Here is a 15,920-nt window from a genome sequence, read left to right as displayed (position 1 = left end):
TGCCACAGAGCATTGGTGAAAACAAAAGAAGGGCTTTCAAGTTGAGTAGAGAACAATGGGATGCTTGTCTACCTCATGGTGATTTGCTTGGCTGGTGATTCCTAGTTCTATCTCCTCAATTCTACAAAATAATAATTCCATAACGGACTTTAGAGTTATTAAGGAGGATTTTTCATGAGTTGTTATGTGTGAATTCTATCATATTTATCGTGAGATGAATTTTGTAGCCGATGAACTGGCTAACTTGAGCTTGGTACATTATATTATCGATCAAGGTCACGCCTTCTGTTGATGCCTCCTAGTGGTGAATGCAGCAGCTCGAACCTCTAAGTCTCGTGATTATTTATTGTAGTTTCTTTTTATTGGGCATTTAGCTCCGTTGTTAATAAAAAGAAATTAACCAAAACAATTCTATACCTACGTCGGGCCCGATGTATTTTGATTTGAATCCCATGTACGTAACTAATTGGATATAAATTTTTCATATAAAGAGCAATTCCGTTTTTCATTCAAGTGCAAAAGTCTTTTTTTTATTTGCCGAAGCCTAAGTAGCTAGAGGGGTGAACCGTTTCAATTGTTGATTTTATTCGCAAATGGAGAATATGTGCATCTCTACATGATCATTTTAAAAGGACACAAGGAACCTTTCATAAATTTCATATAGAAAGGAAAACAACAAGACTTGGAAACAAATCGTATTAATTTCTAGATCCGACTCAATCTGTTGAGAAATTAATAATACATAAATCCATTAAAAATAAATAAACAAAGGATTGTTTGATTAAATTCAAATATTCTGCCATGAGAAACATTTTTAATGTGTCGGGAATACAGTTTAGTATGCTAAGTGTTCGTGGTTGGATTTTTATTTATTTTTTATTTATTTATGAGTATTTAACCACTTGTATTAGACACTGGATATACTCACCATCTTTTCGACACACTAAAAAATATCTCCCAAGTCACAACCTTTTACAGTTATTGTTGTATAGAAGGAAAAGAAGGTAAGGTGATATTGGTAAGAATATATGGAAAAGAAGGTGAGAATATATGAAATCCATGAAGAAAAACAGGCAGCAAAGCCAACAATGCTGCATCATAGCACCAACAAGAAACGCTAACTATTCATAGGTAAATTCCATTCTTGTAAAATAGACTCATTAGTAGTCAAATAGGTGATTTTAAAGAACTCAACTGAAGTCTAATAATGGACTTAATTGAGTTGGCAACCACAACAGTGGATTAACATGAGTTTTTGAATCTACGATTGTTCTGCTCCTTCTAAACATAATATACGGTAGCAGCAATACATAATTTCAGCACTATCAACGACAAAGATTTTTCCTTCCAACGGCTACCAGCCCACATGATAAAAAGAGGTATCCATTCCAAAGTTTTAAAATACGTTAGGTGCTAGTTGAACGTCGGGCTAGAATCCAGACGAGGTTCGAAGCGGAGTTAAGTAAATTTATTATATTATCGTATAAATTTATTAAATTTTATAATATATAAATATATATGATGTGAGAGTTTAAGGTGATGTGGTCTCAAAAGAAAAAAGAATTATAAAACACGGGATTACCCAAAAAGATAAAAGAAAATGAAAAGTGATGAAAGGGCTACAGTGTTTGTGCATGCTATGCAAATGTTTCCTTTCCTTCTTAAAATATACTAGTATTTCTGGACACGCTTACGTGCATGCAAATGTCTATTTTTAATCACGGCGCACTACGCACGATATACATAATTTTGCTTTATTTTTCACTTTGCAATTGTTAAGAAGCGTGAATTTTTTCCTTTTTCAAATTAACGGTACCTATCATTATCTACAACAAAAATTATGTAAGAACTTTTTGATATGTTCATTTAGAAGATTTAAAAGTGCTGGAAACTTTGTGTAAGGTAAAAAAATTGGTGTGTAAAAATCACTTTCAAAAAAAAAAAAAGAATAAATAATAAAATTAAATGTTTGTACAGACTAACATACAATATTTAAAATTTTCATTTTGTGAAACATGTACAATTACGTTAACAAGACATTTCGTATATCACTAAATCCCATGGACTGCTAATACAGGCCAAAAGCTTGAGTTTATTTGTAAGGTATTTAGCAACATTTATGAGAATTGTTCTATAGTGGTGCTTTGAACTTGCATTCTTAATTAACGACTACCTGCAAACGTAAAGAAGTTATCAATCTCTACAACTGTAAATGGAAGTAGGACAACTAACATGATACGATTAATTGAGAGTGATAAACTGTAAGCTTCAATGGAAACCAAATGGTAAAAGAAAATACAATTGAACACTTCTTTACGATGAATATGTTAGGGATTTCTGCTAAAGAGGTTTTACAAACAACCAAATAATTAAACTCTGCAACTTTGATAAATTGATAACCTATTGAGTAAATCTATGAAGGCAAGAAAATGGATATTGATTTTTGTAATAAAATATAGCAAATCAAGATGACATTTAGAAGTTAGGATAAGTGGAAAAGTGATGGAAGAAGAGTGGTACTGACAAAGCAGATACTATAGCTTTGCACATGGGCTTAATTGCTTAAAGATTAAAGAATTTATATTGGTTTAGGATTTAATATCCAATCTTTCCATAACTCCATATAAAGTTTTAAAATAACAAAGCTCTTGAACAGTATTAGCAACAAATAAAATTTAAAATACCTGATTCAGACGAAGCAAGATAAGTAATGTTTGTAATCACTAAGAATAAAAAATAAAGCAAACCACCAAATCTTACCTCCAAGTCAAACTGAGACGATTATCTGGCTCTCTGTAGGGAATCTCCGCTTGCTGCCACCCTAATATCCTCCCTTGACAGAGCAAATGAACAACAAACAGCCAAAAAAAAGAAAAAGAAATCAAATGTGGTTTCCGAATGCCCACTGACCACTGATTTCAATAATCTCGTCATCCTCTTCCTCTGAATTTGTAATCTCGTACACATGGTTGAAAAATCTACTTATATGTCCAAATACATCATAAAATAACTTGGTACAAATATTTAACCTAGCAATAAACATGAAAAGCAAAAATAAGTAGGATATAAAGAACAGAAAGATGAAGAAAATAAAAAGAAGAAATTTATTAAACTGATTGTATTATGATTCGTTTCAACGATAATTGCACATTTACATAGTAAGTATTAATTTAAAGAGATACAAAAAACCTTTGAATTAATTTGTCATCCCTACCACACTACTTTGACATTTATCCTATCTAAGATCCCACCTGCGATCAAATTAATACAATCAACATCTTGCAGAGTTATGAGATTGAGAGAAGGAGTTACCATCAGCATCGGCATCAACCATTTCAACATCTTGCAGAGTTATGAGTCCCTTCGTCACAGTCTCTTTTTGCAGCTGAGATCAAAATTAAATTACATAAAAATTAAATAAATATACAAACGCATACATACGGTAATAAAATATGATTTTGATGGAGTTAATTAGTTAAGTGGCAAAAAAATTGAATGAAGAAATACAAAGAAAATTGATGGAATAATTAGTTACTATCTTCAAAACGGGGCATGTACTGCAAACCGGTCGTCTTTAAATACTGGTATGTGGATTGTAGGTCTGGAGCAGCATGATCAATTTTTGTTTTTTGCTGCCACTTTTTATTTTTTTAGTGTTTTTTTGTTGTTATCTAAAATAAAATCTGTTAACGGAAATACCCTTGGTATTAAATTCTGTTTTTTATTTGTAATTGTAATTTTTTTTGTTTTAGAGACTTTTGTGTCTGGCCATTTTTGGTGAAGCTTTGATAATGAAGTGGTGGGACCATCTTGAAAAAGGCGTGCAATTAAAAAATTATAGGACTGGTCATCTTCTTCCTCGCGCGCGAGCAGCTTTGCAAGTTTTTTTTTTCTTCAGATTCCGGCGCCTTCACAGACGGCCGCTAGCCCCTGACTAGCCCCACCTAGCCCTACCTAGCGCTGCCTAATCCCACCCAGGCTTCTGTTTAATATGATTTTCGATTTTGTGACCGATTAGGAGGAAATTCCGGCAGTTAGTTACCGTTCAGCGGAAACACTGAAACTCTCACATTTTAGGTTTTTTACTAACTTTTATATAGTTTTGTTACTCCCATTTTGTGATCGATAGAAGGAAACTGTAGCAGTCGTTTTCGCATGCTTTGAAAATGTTTGCTTTCCTTCTTCCAAAACACTGAAGGCTTGAAATTCTCAGATCAACTAGTGATTATGCCACGGCAGTTCACTTTTTCGGAGCTGAGAAGACTTATAGAGACATTTTAACCTACTCAAGACCAGTGGTAGAGCCAAAAATTTATCATAATGGGGGCACAACAAAAGAATAATACTTGGCAACTCAAAATAGTTTGTTGCCGATACATAAAACTTAGTGTTTCTGATCATAACCGTTTACATTATAAATCATTATATAAAGATCGTCTGTGCAAAAATCAATTAAAACTAAGGTTGTTTAGTCACCGAATTATATAGAAACAGATGAACGAAATTAGTAAAAGCATTATGAATTGTCTATGTATTTGTTATAATAAATTAACTAATCGACTTTAGTTTTAATTTATTTTTTGTATAGATGATCTCTACAAAATGATTTATAATATGAACGGTTCTGATCATAAACACAATTTATTTTTTTTACATTAAATTTTGAAATTTCATCTAATTTTTGGCTATCTTAATCTCTCCTAGCTAATTGGAATAGATACTGAGTCAACTAGCAAAAGAGAAGAAAGAAAAAGCAATTTACTGTTCATATTAAGAATAAAATTACTTTATAAACCTTAACTTTTTTTCAATTCATCAATTAAAAATTGAAAAGAACGTGAAAAGTTAAAAACGTATGCCTGAAATAAACCAACACACTCGGAACAATTATATTCAACACCCGTAAAGTAAACTAACTTCTTACGAAAAGAACTGATATCATGTCAAAAACTTTATTCTACATTTTAAATATTTTATATTAAGAAGAAAAATATATTTATAAAAAATGTAGAAAGAAAATTTTAAAACGTCAACAATACTTCGCCTTATAGAAGAGGACAGCTCATAATATATTTGAAATATAAATAAATAACTCTCAAATAAATCTTACTACTACTCTGAAGTAAAGCACTTTCAAGTGAAACCTTCAACAATGGCGGAGGAATCAGCAGCAAATCTCAGACGTTGGATCGACCCGAAGAGCGGCTACTGTCCACGTACCGAGACCTTCCACTCTCTCCGGCGTCCGGTCCCACTCCCGCACACCCTACCCCTCTCCCTCACCCAATTCACCCTCTCCCTCCTCGATTCCTCTACGGCCAAGCCCACCACGTCCGTCCTCATCGACGCCGCCTCCGGCCGCCACGTCTCCTACCCAACCTTCCTCAGCCAAATCCACTCACTCACTCTCTCCCTCCAATCCCTCGCGCTCTCCAAAGGCCACGTGGCTTTCATTCTCTCCACTCCTTCGCTCCACGTCCCCGTCCTCTATTTCTCCCTCCTCGCCTTAGGCGTCGTCGTTTGTCCCGCCAATCCGATGGGGTCCGAGTCTGAGATCGCCCACCAGGTCCGGCTAACCCGACCCGCCATCGCCTTCACCATGTCAGCAACCGCCAGCAAGCTCCCCAAAGGGGATGATAAAATCCGCACCGTAATCCTCGACTCGCCCGAATTCCTCTCCATGCTCGACCGGGACGGGTCATCCGTAATCCGATCTGAGAGCTCAGTTGAAGTCAACCAAACCGACCCGGCTGCGATTCTTTTCTCCTCCGGCACCACCGGCCGTGTCAAAGGCGTTATGTTGACTCACCGCAACTTCATCGCCCTCATAGCCGGGATGCACGCCCATCGGCGCAAACCTGACCCGACCCTACCCGACGGGCAACCCGTATCGCTGTTCACGCTGCCTCTGTTCCACGTGTTCGGGTTCTTCATGGTGGTTCGGGCGGTGGCGTTGGGCGAGACCTTGGTTTTGATGGAGAGGTTCGAGTTCGAAGCGATGCTGAGGGCCGTGGAGAGGCACAAAGTGTCGTACATGCCGGTGTCGCCCCCGTTGATCGTGGCTCTGGCGAAGTCGGAGTTGGCTCAGAAGTACGATCTCAGCTCGCTTCGGCTTCTCGGCTGTGGCGGCGCGCCGCTGGGCAAGGAGGCTGCGGACAGATTTGGTGAGAGATTTCCCAATGTGGAAGTTGTACAGGTCAGAAATTTAGCTTATCCTTTAACGGTCTGGAATTTTTGTCATCGATATATTTTGTTTAAAGTTTTTTAAGTTAAATTTTTTTTTTTTTTTTAAAGTTTTTAATTTTTTTTTAAAATTATTAAATTTGTGTTGTAAATTGTAATCTTCTTTTCCTAGCAAACAGCAACAAAAAACATTCGTGAGCAAAAAAAAAAAAAAAAAAAAAAAACAGTATCAAAAAACTTGGGCAATCGTTGTTTGTCATTTGGTTGTGTACTGGTCGGTATGAAATCGTAGTAGCTTCGATACATGATCAATATGTCGTCGTTGCTAATTGGTCATAAACTTATGCGTATAATTACAAAAGGAAATGCTAACGAGACTTTTTCAAAAGTGAGACTTTGCACCACCTTATGTTTTTGACACAATTTCCATGTCAATAGTATAAAACATTGTGTCAAAAAACATGAGGCAATGGAAAGTTCATGGAGGGTTCCATTTTGAAAGGGTTTCCTTAACATTTCTCAATTACGAAATCGAAATGCATCTACTTATGTGTTTCTTCATATAATAAGTGTAATACTATTAACTAGGTTTCAAGTTTCAACCTATTTATTAATTAAGGTTGACATCATCTAACGTATTTGTTAATTATGGACCCATTTTTTAAGTTTAGGATTTAATTTTTAATAATATTAGATTATTCAAGAAGATCGAGAATGCGGTAAAGGGTTCTAGAGTTTTGATTAGTTGAAATTAGACCTTGAGACTTTTCTCAATTTGTGATTAATTAAGGAGACTTTTCTCAATTTGTGATTAATTAAGGATACTTTTCACTACTGAAAGTAACAAGGTCAAATGTTTGATTATTATGGTTGTTTAGGGATATGGTTTAACCGAGACCGGAGGAGGGGCTACGAGGATGATTGACCCTGAAGAATGTGCGCGTCATGCTTCTGTGGGCCGCCTTGCCGAAAATATGGAAGCCAAGGTTGTTGACCCTGAAACCGGAGAGGCTTTGCCTCCTGGCAAGAGGGGTGAGCTATGGCTGCGAGGTCCAACAATCATGAAGGGTAACGAGACACTTTCTCCGTCTCAAGTGTTGCTTGTTGCAAAATTAGAATGTCTTAACATGATTTTTCGGTCTTTTCGCACTCGTTTCTTATAAGTTGGTTAATGTAAGTGAGTCAAGACGACGGACTCCATTACCTTTAGTTAGTGTGAGTGAGAAAATGTAGGTTCGAATCTAACATTTTGAAACTATTACAATGCGTGCAGGTTATGTTGGAGATGACAAGGCAACTGCTGAGACCTTGGATGAAGACGGGTGGTTGAAGACCGGTGATCTTTGTTACTTTGATGACGAGGGGTTCCTCTACATTGTTGACAGGTTAAAGGAATTGATAAAGTACAAGGCATATCAGGTGATTGAAAGTTTTTTTCAGACCCTTTGGGACACTCATAGCAAAGATGGTTGTAAATGTCATTTGACTAATCTGTTATATCTGGTGTCTCTATTTGTGGAACAAATTGCAGGTACCCCCAGCTGAGTTGGAACATATACTTCAATCCCATCCCGACATTGAGGATGCTGCTGTGATTCCGTACGTATTTAGTACTACGACATTTTTTTTGTGTGGAAAAAACTAGTTTGTTTTGATGCTTTATGGCATTAAGTATAGCAGTTTGTGACTGCGATATCTCTTATTTGCTACGTTTGAAATGTCATTTCTTACAAGTTTAGCTTTGTCTCTTGACGCGAAATTGGTGCATTGAAAAAAAGACAAAAAGGCGAAGAATTTTTTCTATTAACGGATGTTTTGCTGATAAGATTGTCTGTGAAATCTGGTATTTTTGCCCCTCGATCCACCCCCATCCTGAAAGGAGAGAAAAAATGGATCGAAATTTCTTGCATAGCTAGTAAAAAGATAATCGTTACTTAAATAATTCACTGTTTTCTTGTAAATCAGGTATCCGGATGAAGACGTGGGGCAGATTCCCATGGCATATGTGGTTAGAAAGCCCAGAAGCAATATCACTGAGGCTCAAGTTATGGATTTCGTTGCAAAACAAGTACGATTCTGAATATATGTGAAAATCTTTCATTGAATGTGCATACTAGTTGCCTTCTTCACATACTGCAATGTAAAATTGCTTATGCCTTGATCACGCTGCACAGAAATAAGCGTTGATGTTTGATGCGTTTTACAAATGTTTATAGTGTCATGAACACGTATCTTCACATAGGCAACGTATTTACGGAAAAAAAGAACGAACCACGTTACAAATATTATAGGCCTTCACATTGTAGTATTTCTTGTTGCAGGTTGCTCCGTACAAGAAGATACGACGTGTAGCGTTTATCAACTCCATTCCAAAATCTCCAGCAGGAAAGATCTTGAGGAGGGAGCTAGTAACTCATGCTTTATCCACTGGTTCATCAAAATTATGATTCGTTCGTTCGAATCAAAGGAAGAAGAAAGCTTTCTCAGCGTTGCATTCGATCACTCGTTCGCGCTCCTTATATGTACGCGATCTTGGAGGCCGCCCGCGGTGAGATCGGATCGGAGTGCAGCCGTATAAGCCTTGATGTAAAATATAACTTTCTCAGCGTCATAATAGGTTAATAATAATGTGGTTCAAATTCGTCTTTGACGATAATCGAACTGAAGACCTCTCACTTACAAGTGAAGAGGAATACCAAGTAAAGAATAATATCATTATATCTTAGTACTAAAGACCAACAAATTGATATCACTCAATCCGACGGTTCTAATTAATTCATTCTGTTGGCCACCTCACTAAACCAAGAGCCCATATCTCTCTCTATCTTTCTTGAACGATTTGAGTTCCGGAAAGGATCTTAACTCATCGACAAATACCTACTTGTGATAATAATAACTAACATTTGCTTACACGTTTTGTGTGTATGAATACATTTTTTTAGAAAATGAGAAGGAGAGAGGGAGAGGGAGAGAACGTGGGGGGGAGTGGGAGGTTTTTGTTTTCGGTTTTTTCATTTTTATTTTTTTATAATATTGGAGGTATTTTAACATTACCTGTATGTGAGGCTTCAATATAAAAACATTAAAATTTGGACATTTGAAATTATATTATTGCCCATCATTTTTTTTGTGTGATAAAAGATTAATTTGTCTTTTCACTATTTTTTAGTTGATAAAGAGAGATTTATTAATTAGTGGAGATAGTAGAGATTAGTAGAGATAATAATAATAATAATAATAATAATAATAATAATAATAAATGAACCAAAAAGTAAAACAATGGTAAAGCATGGGGCAGAAAGAGAATTACCTAAAAACAAGGGTACCAAAAATCATTTTACTGAAAAGCTAGGGTTTAAGGGGTTTCTGTCTTTCTCCCACCTGTTTGCGACTGAGTTAGAAGCAGAGAAATAAAGAAAACCACCATGCCTCGTACGACAACTCTCGAGTGCCCAGGTTGCCCTCCACTTCGAGCTCTAACCTTCGACGAGCTTGGTCTCATCAAAGGTAAATCTTCTCCTGCTCTTTTCTCAATCAACCAGCATCAACCGCTAATTCTTTTGCTAAATGTCTAAAACTCAATTTTCTCTTCGTTTTTTTTCTAGTTATTGAAGCTCGGGGTCAGCAAGGAAGAGCAGAGCCTAAGGTGGTTGAGAGATGGGGCGAACCCGATTCGTCTAAAAGCGTGCTCGCCGCCTCTATCGATGACCGAAAATCCGACCCGGTATCAGTTTCTCTGCTTGTTTTTTGAGTTAGAAATTATATAGGGTGAATATAATGCGTTTTGGGTTATTGAAAGACTGCATTTTTATCATGCGTGTGTCGGAATTTGCTTTATGCTCTGTGTTTTTTGGGGTAAAAATGTGAAAGGAGTGAGTGATTAAAATTCCCCCTTTTTGTAATGTTGCAGTTACTAGCTGTTGCCAGAAGAAATGGGACGGTGAGTGGCGTCTTTGGACTATGAATATGTGGGAGCAATTCGGGGTTTCCGTGTTATTAATTACAGGGGCTGATAACTGTTATGTGCTTGTATGTCTTACAGATTGAGGTTCTAAATCCTCTTAATGGTGGTCTTCGCTTTGCAGTCACCAATTCTAGTGATAACGGTGGGGACGACCCTGTTGCTGGATTACATTTGTTTGCCAAAAAGAATTCGGAATTGGCTTCTAGGTGAGATGACTTCTGTGATTTCCTGGTTTTCTGTCAATACCAACGACAATGAGAAACCTTACAATCCCAAAGTTTTTGTTTGCGACATAAGTTGATTGCTGGAATTTCTAATAAATTTAGGGTACTAAATCATTTTAGGATGCTCGGGGTTGGCTATGCTTGGGTGTTCAATTTTAGGTTCACTAATTTTCTAATATACTTTTTTACTCCAATTTTGAGTGTGTTGCATTACACTTAGATTGTATAGGTCCACTTTCTGGTGCACTGGTTTGTGGAATGCTAATCATACGTGCACCGGTGGATTCCTCTTGCATGTTTTTCAGTTGTTTGTTTTTCGTTTTAGTTCAATTGTTAGCATGTATACCAACCTATATAAATGTCCCCTGAAAACCAACTTGTCTTAAGCTTTAACGTGTGAGGGGCGTCTCAAGTTCTTCTATATTCTTATGCCAATGTTATTGAAATAAGTGGAGTTATCCCTCTATGCATACAGTTGCTAATATTTTTTAAATTACTCGCTGCTAGGTCTTGCACTTTGCTTACATGTACAACAAATGGAAATGCAAGCATAAGATCCTTTGAATTGACTAAACCAGCAGCAGATGTTGCTTCTTCTGGGTCTTCAACAACATGGAGTGTGGGTGCCGGTGGCAGTATCTCATGTTCTAAAGTGGATAGAAGTGAAAATTATTTCTTATTTGGAGGGTGAGTTCTCATGTCGAGTAACTTATTCTAGGAGGCTTGAAATCTACTTATCTTCATTAAACAAAGATTGTCATCACTTGGCCTAAGCAGCGACCTTATTATTTTCACTTTCAGGAAGCGTGTTGAGATGAGTGTCTGGGATCTTGACAGCTGTGCCAAGATATGGACAGCCAAACCTGTAAGCATTTCTATCTCCTTCCATTATATCTTGTGATACATATACACTTGTTTTTCGCAAACAGTCTGACCGACATTTATTATAATTTTTTTACCCTGAGCAGCCTCCTAAAAACCGCCTTGGCATCTTTACCCCAACGTGGTTCACATCTGCCACATTTTTGTGTAAAGATGATCATCGTAAATTTGTTGCTGGCACCAACAGTCATGAGGTAATAACCTCCTAATTAGGATTGATTTTGTTGTTATTTTAAGTTGGGAATAAACTACCTGTGGAACGTGCTCCCTTTCTTTATGTACTCTGTAAGAATGGTTCAAGTTGTTAGTTATATTAGAAGTTCTTCATTCCCTTGAAAGACTAACAGTTTATACATAATATACGGGCAGGCAGTTTTTCTGCATTTCAATTGTTATAATATGGTATTCTCTTTACAGTATCAGGTTATTAGAAGTTCTTCATAACCTTATGACTCTTTTTATTCAACAGGTTCGTCTCTATGACATTTCTGCTCAGCGAAGACCTGTCATATCATTTGATTTCCAGGAGACTGCTATTAAATCTGTAGCTGAAGATCTAGATGGCTACACAATCTATGTAGGGAATGGATCTGGCGACCTAGCTTCTTTTGACATACGCACAGGTGCATTGACCTTATTAGAACATTCTGATTAGTGGTGGGGTCAGATTAGATTGTGTAGGAACTCTGTACCATTAATCAAAATTAAGAACAATTTGAATTGAATAGGCAAAAGTAGTTGAGTTATGGATTTTGGCATGATTAGAAATTTAGGTGTAAGCAATAGCCATCTGTTGAGCATGATACTTGCTACCTAAATTATGGAACGACTGGTGTATCAACTGCCTGTGTCAGGAATGTACATTATGGAAGTCCCTTTGCACTTTTTGAGGGCATTATTGGTGTTATGGGTAGGGATAAACTGGTTCTATGTTGCCCCCCTGGAACGATAGTATAGATTCCTTGATGTTGTTTTTGCAACTCTGTAATCTTTCTTTTCCGACTATTAATGCTGTGTTTCACTACAGGGAAATTGTTAGGATGCTTTTTGGGTAAGTGTTCAGGTAGTATAAGATCCATTGCAAGGCACCCCGACTTTCCAGTGATAGCATCATGTGGTGAGTGCACGGTTTCTGTTTTCATTATCAAAACTACTGCTCTATCTCTCTCTCGCATTAAGCTTTATTGGTGTAGTTAGTACTGTTTGGAAACCAAAAATATCTGTATATTCACTGACCTCAAATTCTTTCTTCTAGGATTGGATAGCTACCTACGCCTTTGGAATGTGAAGACGCGGCAATTACTATCTGCGGTATGTTTCTGTACTTTATTGTTTTTAAGTTATAAAAGCTGGCCATTGGCCAGCCAGCCTGAGGACGTCTTATGTTTATAATTACATAGACTCCAAATTTCATGGTTTCTTGCATACTCGAGTAAGAATGATGTATGCTTCACTTTGCAGTTCTTTTAGAACAGTTGTTTTTGTTGAATGGTGCAGGTTTACCTGAAGCAGCACTTGTCAAACGTTCTTTTTGATTCCAATTTTGCCGATGAAGGTGTGTTTTCCTATTTCCTATATCTGACAGTAGTGATATCATGTAACTTTTTCGCAAACTTTGGCAACAAGCTTTCCCTTCTATTCTGCAGAAGCAGAAATTGTCAATCCCCCAACCGATCGGCTACAGCGTGATGAACTTAGTGTTGCTGAGAGAGATGAGGGGGAAACACGACGTGTGAAAAAGAACAAATCCAAGGAAACGAATGGAAGCAAGAAGGAAGCTAAAACGAAAGGCAGAAACAAGGAAGAAGTATCTATTTTTGGTGGGAGAGATGACGGCGAAACACCACCTGTGAAAAGGAAGAAGTCCAAGGAAAATAAAGGAAGCGAGAAGGAACCTTCTGAAGAGAGTGGATGCAAGAAGTTGAAATCGAAAAAAAGTAGCAAAAGGCTAAACCGTGCAGATGTTGATAGCACATCGTGATCCCGTTGGGGCCAAAGGACGGAGTATGTGTTCATGTAACTGGGAAGAGAGGCCGAACACGCTAAAAGGGTGGAGGCCACTGCTGCCTGACAATTTTTTGATAGGAAGAAATTGACAATGTTGTAAATCGTCTCTTTCGGGAGCCGGTACATTTGCTATTTAATCAGATTGGTGTTAAACTTATAACGAAATTAGTTTTTGCATCCAAAGATAATTGCTTTAACCTATTTTTCGGGTAGCAAGTGATTTTCTGATGGTCTGCTGCAATGAAAGTGCAGGTTTTCAGTCCTCACCATCTGAAGTTCTGGACCAAAATTCAGTGCCTTAGACCTCATCATGGTAAAATTCCTTATTACTTTCAAATGTCACCGCCGAAACGAGTAGTGACAGGTTTAAGTTTGAGAAATCTTGTACACAATTGACTAAAAACAACCATTTATGAACCCAAAAAAAGGCCTTGACTTAAATAAACAATAGATGCATCGTGCGTCTCACACGCGATCAACAGTGTTTTCAGTAAAAATCGCAACAAAAACAATGAACGAGCAAGGGAATGAAAGCAGCAGCAGCAAATCACTCGGATGCAGCTTCATCTTTCTTCGGGGCCAAGTACCTATCATTAAGCAAGTCAACAAGAACAAATCTCACATGTTTTAGTCTCAACTCATTTTGATACAAAAGGTCAGAAGTTATGGCAATTGACGACTCAACTAAATTTCTGCAATTGATGACGAAACCAATTAGCTACTTACCCCTGACCCCTCGCCCAGCGAGAGAGCTGATAGAGTTGGACAGTCTCATTTGAGACATGGCATGCCAAAAGTAGATAGTTTCGAGGTTGTACCATCCATGCAAATCTCATAAACAATGCTGAATAAACGCACATTGCTGCAGAAACAAATTCGAACCACAGTTATAATCCTGCCATGTACTATAATACTGAAACTAATTTACATCTTTCAAAACGAGTTATTGGACCTGCTGTCATGTTGCCAGAAATCATTTCTGGAGGTTTGTTCATATCTGCCAATCCCTGTTAAATCAAACCCGTACGATCAGATTAGTCAAAAAAGCATGAAATTGCAATTGAATTCAAACACATTCTTGTATGCAAGAAATCATAGGGCTGAAGCATACAGCAGCAACAAATCCCCAGTTCGCAACAGGTCCCCAAAAGTGAGTTGTTTTTGGACCAACTGGACTGTTCAAGAATGCTCGGAATGAAGCCATTCTTACAATCTCTGCAAAGTCAGAACAACAATAAGGAAAAAAAAAAAAACGACGACGAGATTCCAACAATGACAAGATACAGAGTAAGAGGTACGTGCAGGGTATATTACAAACATAACGATTTCAAAGTCAATCTGCCAAACCTGCTTAGAAACTTCCGATCCTGCACCGAAAAACTATTTTACATAACCTCACTTTACATGATTTAAAGCTCTTATCATGTTTTGGATCTAAATAGTTTCTTGTTTCAAATGATCGAACTTGCTACTAAAATCTTAGCTAAGACATGCTTTCACTATTAATCTCAAGCATTTCTATAACCCTAATTCCAAATATTTTTCAATAATCTCTAACATTTCTACAATTATTTTTCAATAACCTCAAACGTTTCTGCAAATAGTCTTCAATTAACTCAAAGAAAGTAATACTATATTCCAATTGATAATAATCAAATTACAGTAATTTCATCAGTCAAATATTAGGGTTTAGGGTCTAGTAAAACAATTGAAAAGTGAAATAATCACTCGAAAAAAAAAATCAATTTTTCGATATGAAAATTCATCTGATTCAGACAGACGGCATAGCGTGGCCCTAACCCTAATTCCCAAAATCCCACAATCGAACTACCATGACGACGAAAACGATGACGATGACGTCAGATATTTATGAGAGGCGTACCTTATCGGAGAAATAGCCGGAGTAGTTGGGGACGATCGGCGATTAGGGGAGAGGGGATTTGTGGTGGCAGGCTGGCAGATCCCCAGGAAGAACAACAAAGTAGACTTAAGTGATTCGGATCGCCTGTGTACTAAATAAAACACAAAATTTTATTCGGGCCAATGATATTATTACACGTGTAGTATAGGAGTTCAGATTCTCTGGATCTTGCAGTTCCAAACCGACGGACAGATCTAGATCGTTCAAGTGAGGAAGAGAAAAATATAAACCTTAAATTTGTGCGAAGTGGACTAGTGAAATGTAGTAACGAGGTCATAAGATTTAGATGAGCGATTCGAAAATTTTCAATTCGTCAACTCCAGATTGCAAGATATTGAAAAACATCTCGATTCATAAGTGTAGGAGCAACTTCAAGTTTTAAACATATGGCCGCACACTCGTGAATCTTGGCTCCAGCAGCCGGATTTCAACGCGAAGATTTTTTTATAATTTTTATTTTTGTCCACGTTACAATTTTCTTTCTAATATAATATCAAAATCATATCCTTCAGTATGATGGCATTCCTTTAAGTTTGGAATTCAAGATAGACTTTAAGATTATTATTATTTTTTATTTTATTTTTATTTTTTAGGGAAACTAGTTAGACTTTAAGTTTGGACTTCAAGAAATGGATAATCTATATATATAAAGTGAGAAGGATTAAAAGGTGAAACATTCAAAATACCAAAAATTGTCCTTTAAGAATTCTTAAAATTACAATTGAACCATAAGAATTTA

The 15,920-nt window shown here is 37.0% G+C and overlaps 3 protein-coding genes across 3 annotated transcripts; 2 read left to right on the top strand and 1 right to left on the bottom strand.

Annotated features, from left to right (window-relative positions):
* Positions 1-5,011: 5,011 nt before the first annotated feature.
* LOC137712071 (4-coumarate--CoA ligase-like 9) lies at positions 5,012-8,940 on the top strand. The gene is made up of 6 exons (XM_068451218.1): positions 5,012-6,196; positions 7,062-7,251; positions 7,457-7,602; positions 7,715-7,782; positions 8,149-8,251; positions 8,505-8,940. The coding sequence occupies exons 1-6, from the start codon at positions 5,153-5,155 to the stop codon at positions 8,628-8,630; spliced, it is 1,677 nt and encodes a 558-aa protein (XP_068307319.1). The 5' UTR covers positions 5,012-5,152; the 3' UTR covers positions 8,631-8,940.
* A 617-nt stretch (positions 8,941-9,557) lies between these two features.
* On the top strand, positions 9,558-13,425 carry LOC137713113 (uncharacterized). The gene is made up of 12 exons (XM_068452370.1): positions 9,558-9,690; positions 9,789-9,907; positions 10,094-10,123; positions 10,226-10,353; positions 10,879-11,058; positions 11,173-11,236; positions 11,340-11,447; positions 11,723-11,876; positions 12,281-12,370; positions 12,509-12,564; positions 12,751-12,808; positions 12,900-13,425. The coding sequence occupies exons 1-12, from the start codon at positions 9,609-9,611 to the stop codon at positions 13,232-13,234; spliced, it is 1,404 nt and encodes a 467-aa protein (XP_068308471.1). The 5' UTR covers positions 9,558-9,608; the 3' UTR covers positions 13,235-13,425.
* Positions 13,426-13,571: 146 nt separating this feature from the next.
* LOC137713114 (mitochondrial pyruvate carrier 1) lies at positions 13,572-15,270 on the bottom strand. The gene is made up of 5 exons (XM_068452371.1): positions 15,143-15,270; positions 14,372-14,475; positions 14,213-14,267; positions 13,987-14,122; positions 13,572-13,847 (listed from the first exon to the last, which is right to left on the bottom strand). Exons 2-5 carry the CDS (start codon positions 14,462-14,464, stop codon positions 13,808-13,810), a joined length of 324 nt encoding a protein of 107 aa, XP_068308472.1. The 5' UTR covers positions 14,465-14,475; positions 15,143-15,270; the 3' UTR covers positions 13,572-13,807.
* Between the last annotated feature and the right edge of the window lie 650 nt (positions 15,271-15,920).

This window comes from Pyrus communis, chromosome 13 (assembly GCF_963583255.1).
Source record: "Pyrus communis chromosome 13, drPyrComm1.1, whole genome shotgun sequence".
In the NCBI taxonomy this organism is placed as follows: domain Eukaryota; kingdom Viridiplantae; phylum Streptophyta; class Magnoliopsida; order Rosales; family Rosaceae; genus Pyrus; species Pyrus communis.
Note: the sequence above shows the minus strand (reverse complement) of the source record. Positions and strands in the feature narration are given on the sequence as shown.

What these genes read in the sequence shown, in the direction of transcription:
- LOC137712071 (XM_068451218.1), top strand. Translation starts at nt 5,153, where the DNA reads ATGGCGGAGGAATCAGCAGCAAATCTCAGACGTTGGATCGACCCGAAG. An exon ending in CCAATGTGGAAGTTGTACAG is followed by an intron (nt 6,197 to 7,061) that starts GTCAGAAATTTA and finishes ATGGTTGTTTAG; the next exon opens with GGATATGGTTTAACCGAGAC. An exon ending in TGGATTTCGTTGCAAAACAA is followed by an intron (nt 8,252 to 8,504) that starts GTACGATTCTGA and finishes TTCTTGTTGCAG; the next exon opens with GTTGCTCCGTACAAGAAGAT.
- LOC137713113 (XM_068452370.1), top strand. Translation starts at nt 9,609, where the DNA reads ATGCCTCGTACGACAACTCTCGAGTGCCCAGGTTGCCCTCCACTTCGA. An exon ending in AATTATTTCTTATTTGGAGG is followed by an intron (nt 11,059 to 11,172) that starts GTGAGTTCTCAT and finishes TTTCACTTTCAG; the next exon opens with GAAGCGTGTTGAGATGAGTG. An exon ending in CGCGGCAATTACTATCTGCG is followed by an intron (nt 12,565 to 12,750) that starts GTATGTTTCTGT and finishes TGAATGGTGCAG; the next exon opens with GTTTACCTGAAGCAGCACTT.
- LOC137713114 (XM_068452371.1), bottom strand. Translation starts at nt 14,464, where the DNA reads ATGGCTTCATTCCGAGCATTCTTGAACAGTCCAGTTGGTCCAAAAACA. An exon ending in TTCTGGCAACATGACAGCAG is followed by an intron (nt 14,123 to 14,212) that starts GTCCAATAACTC and finishes TTGTTTCTGCAG; the next exon opens with CAATGTGCGTTTATTCAGCA. An exon ending in CGCTGGGCGAGGGGTCAGGG is followed by an intron (nt 13,848 to 13,986) that starts GTAAGTAGCTAA and finishes GCTTAATGATAG; the next exon opens with GTACTTGGCCCCGAAGAAAG.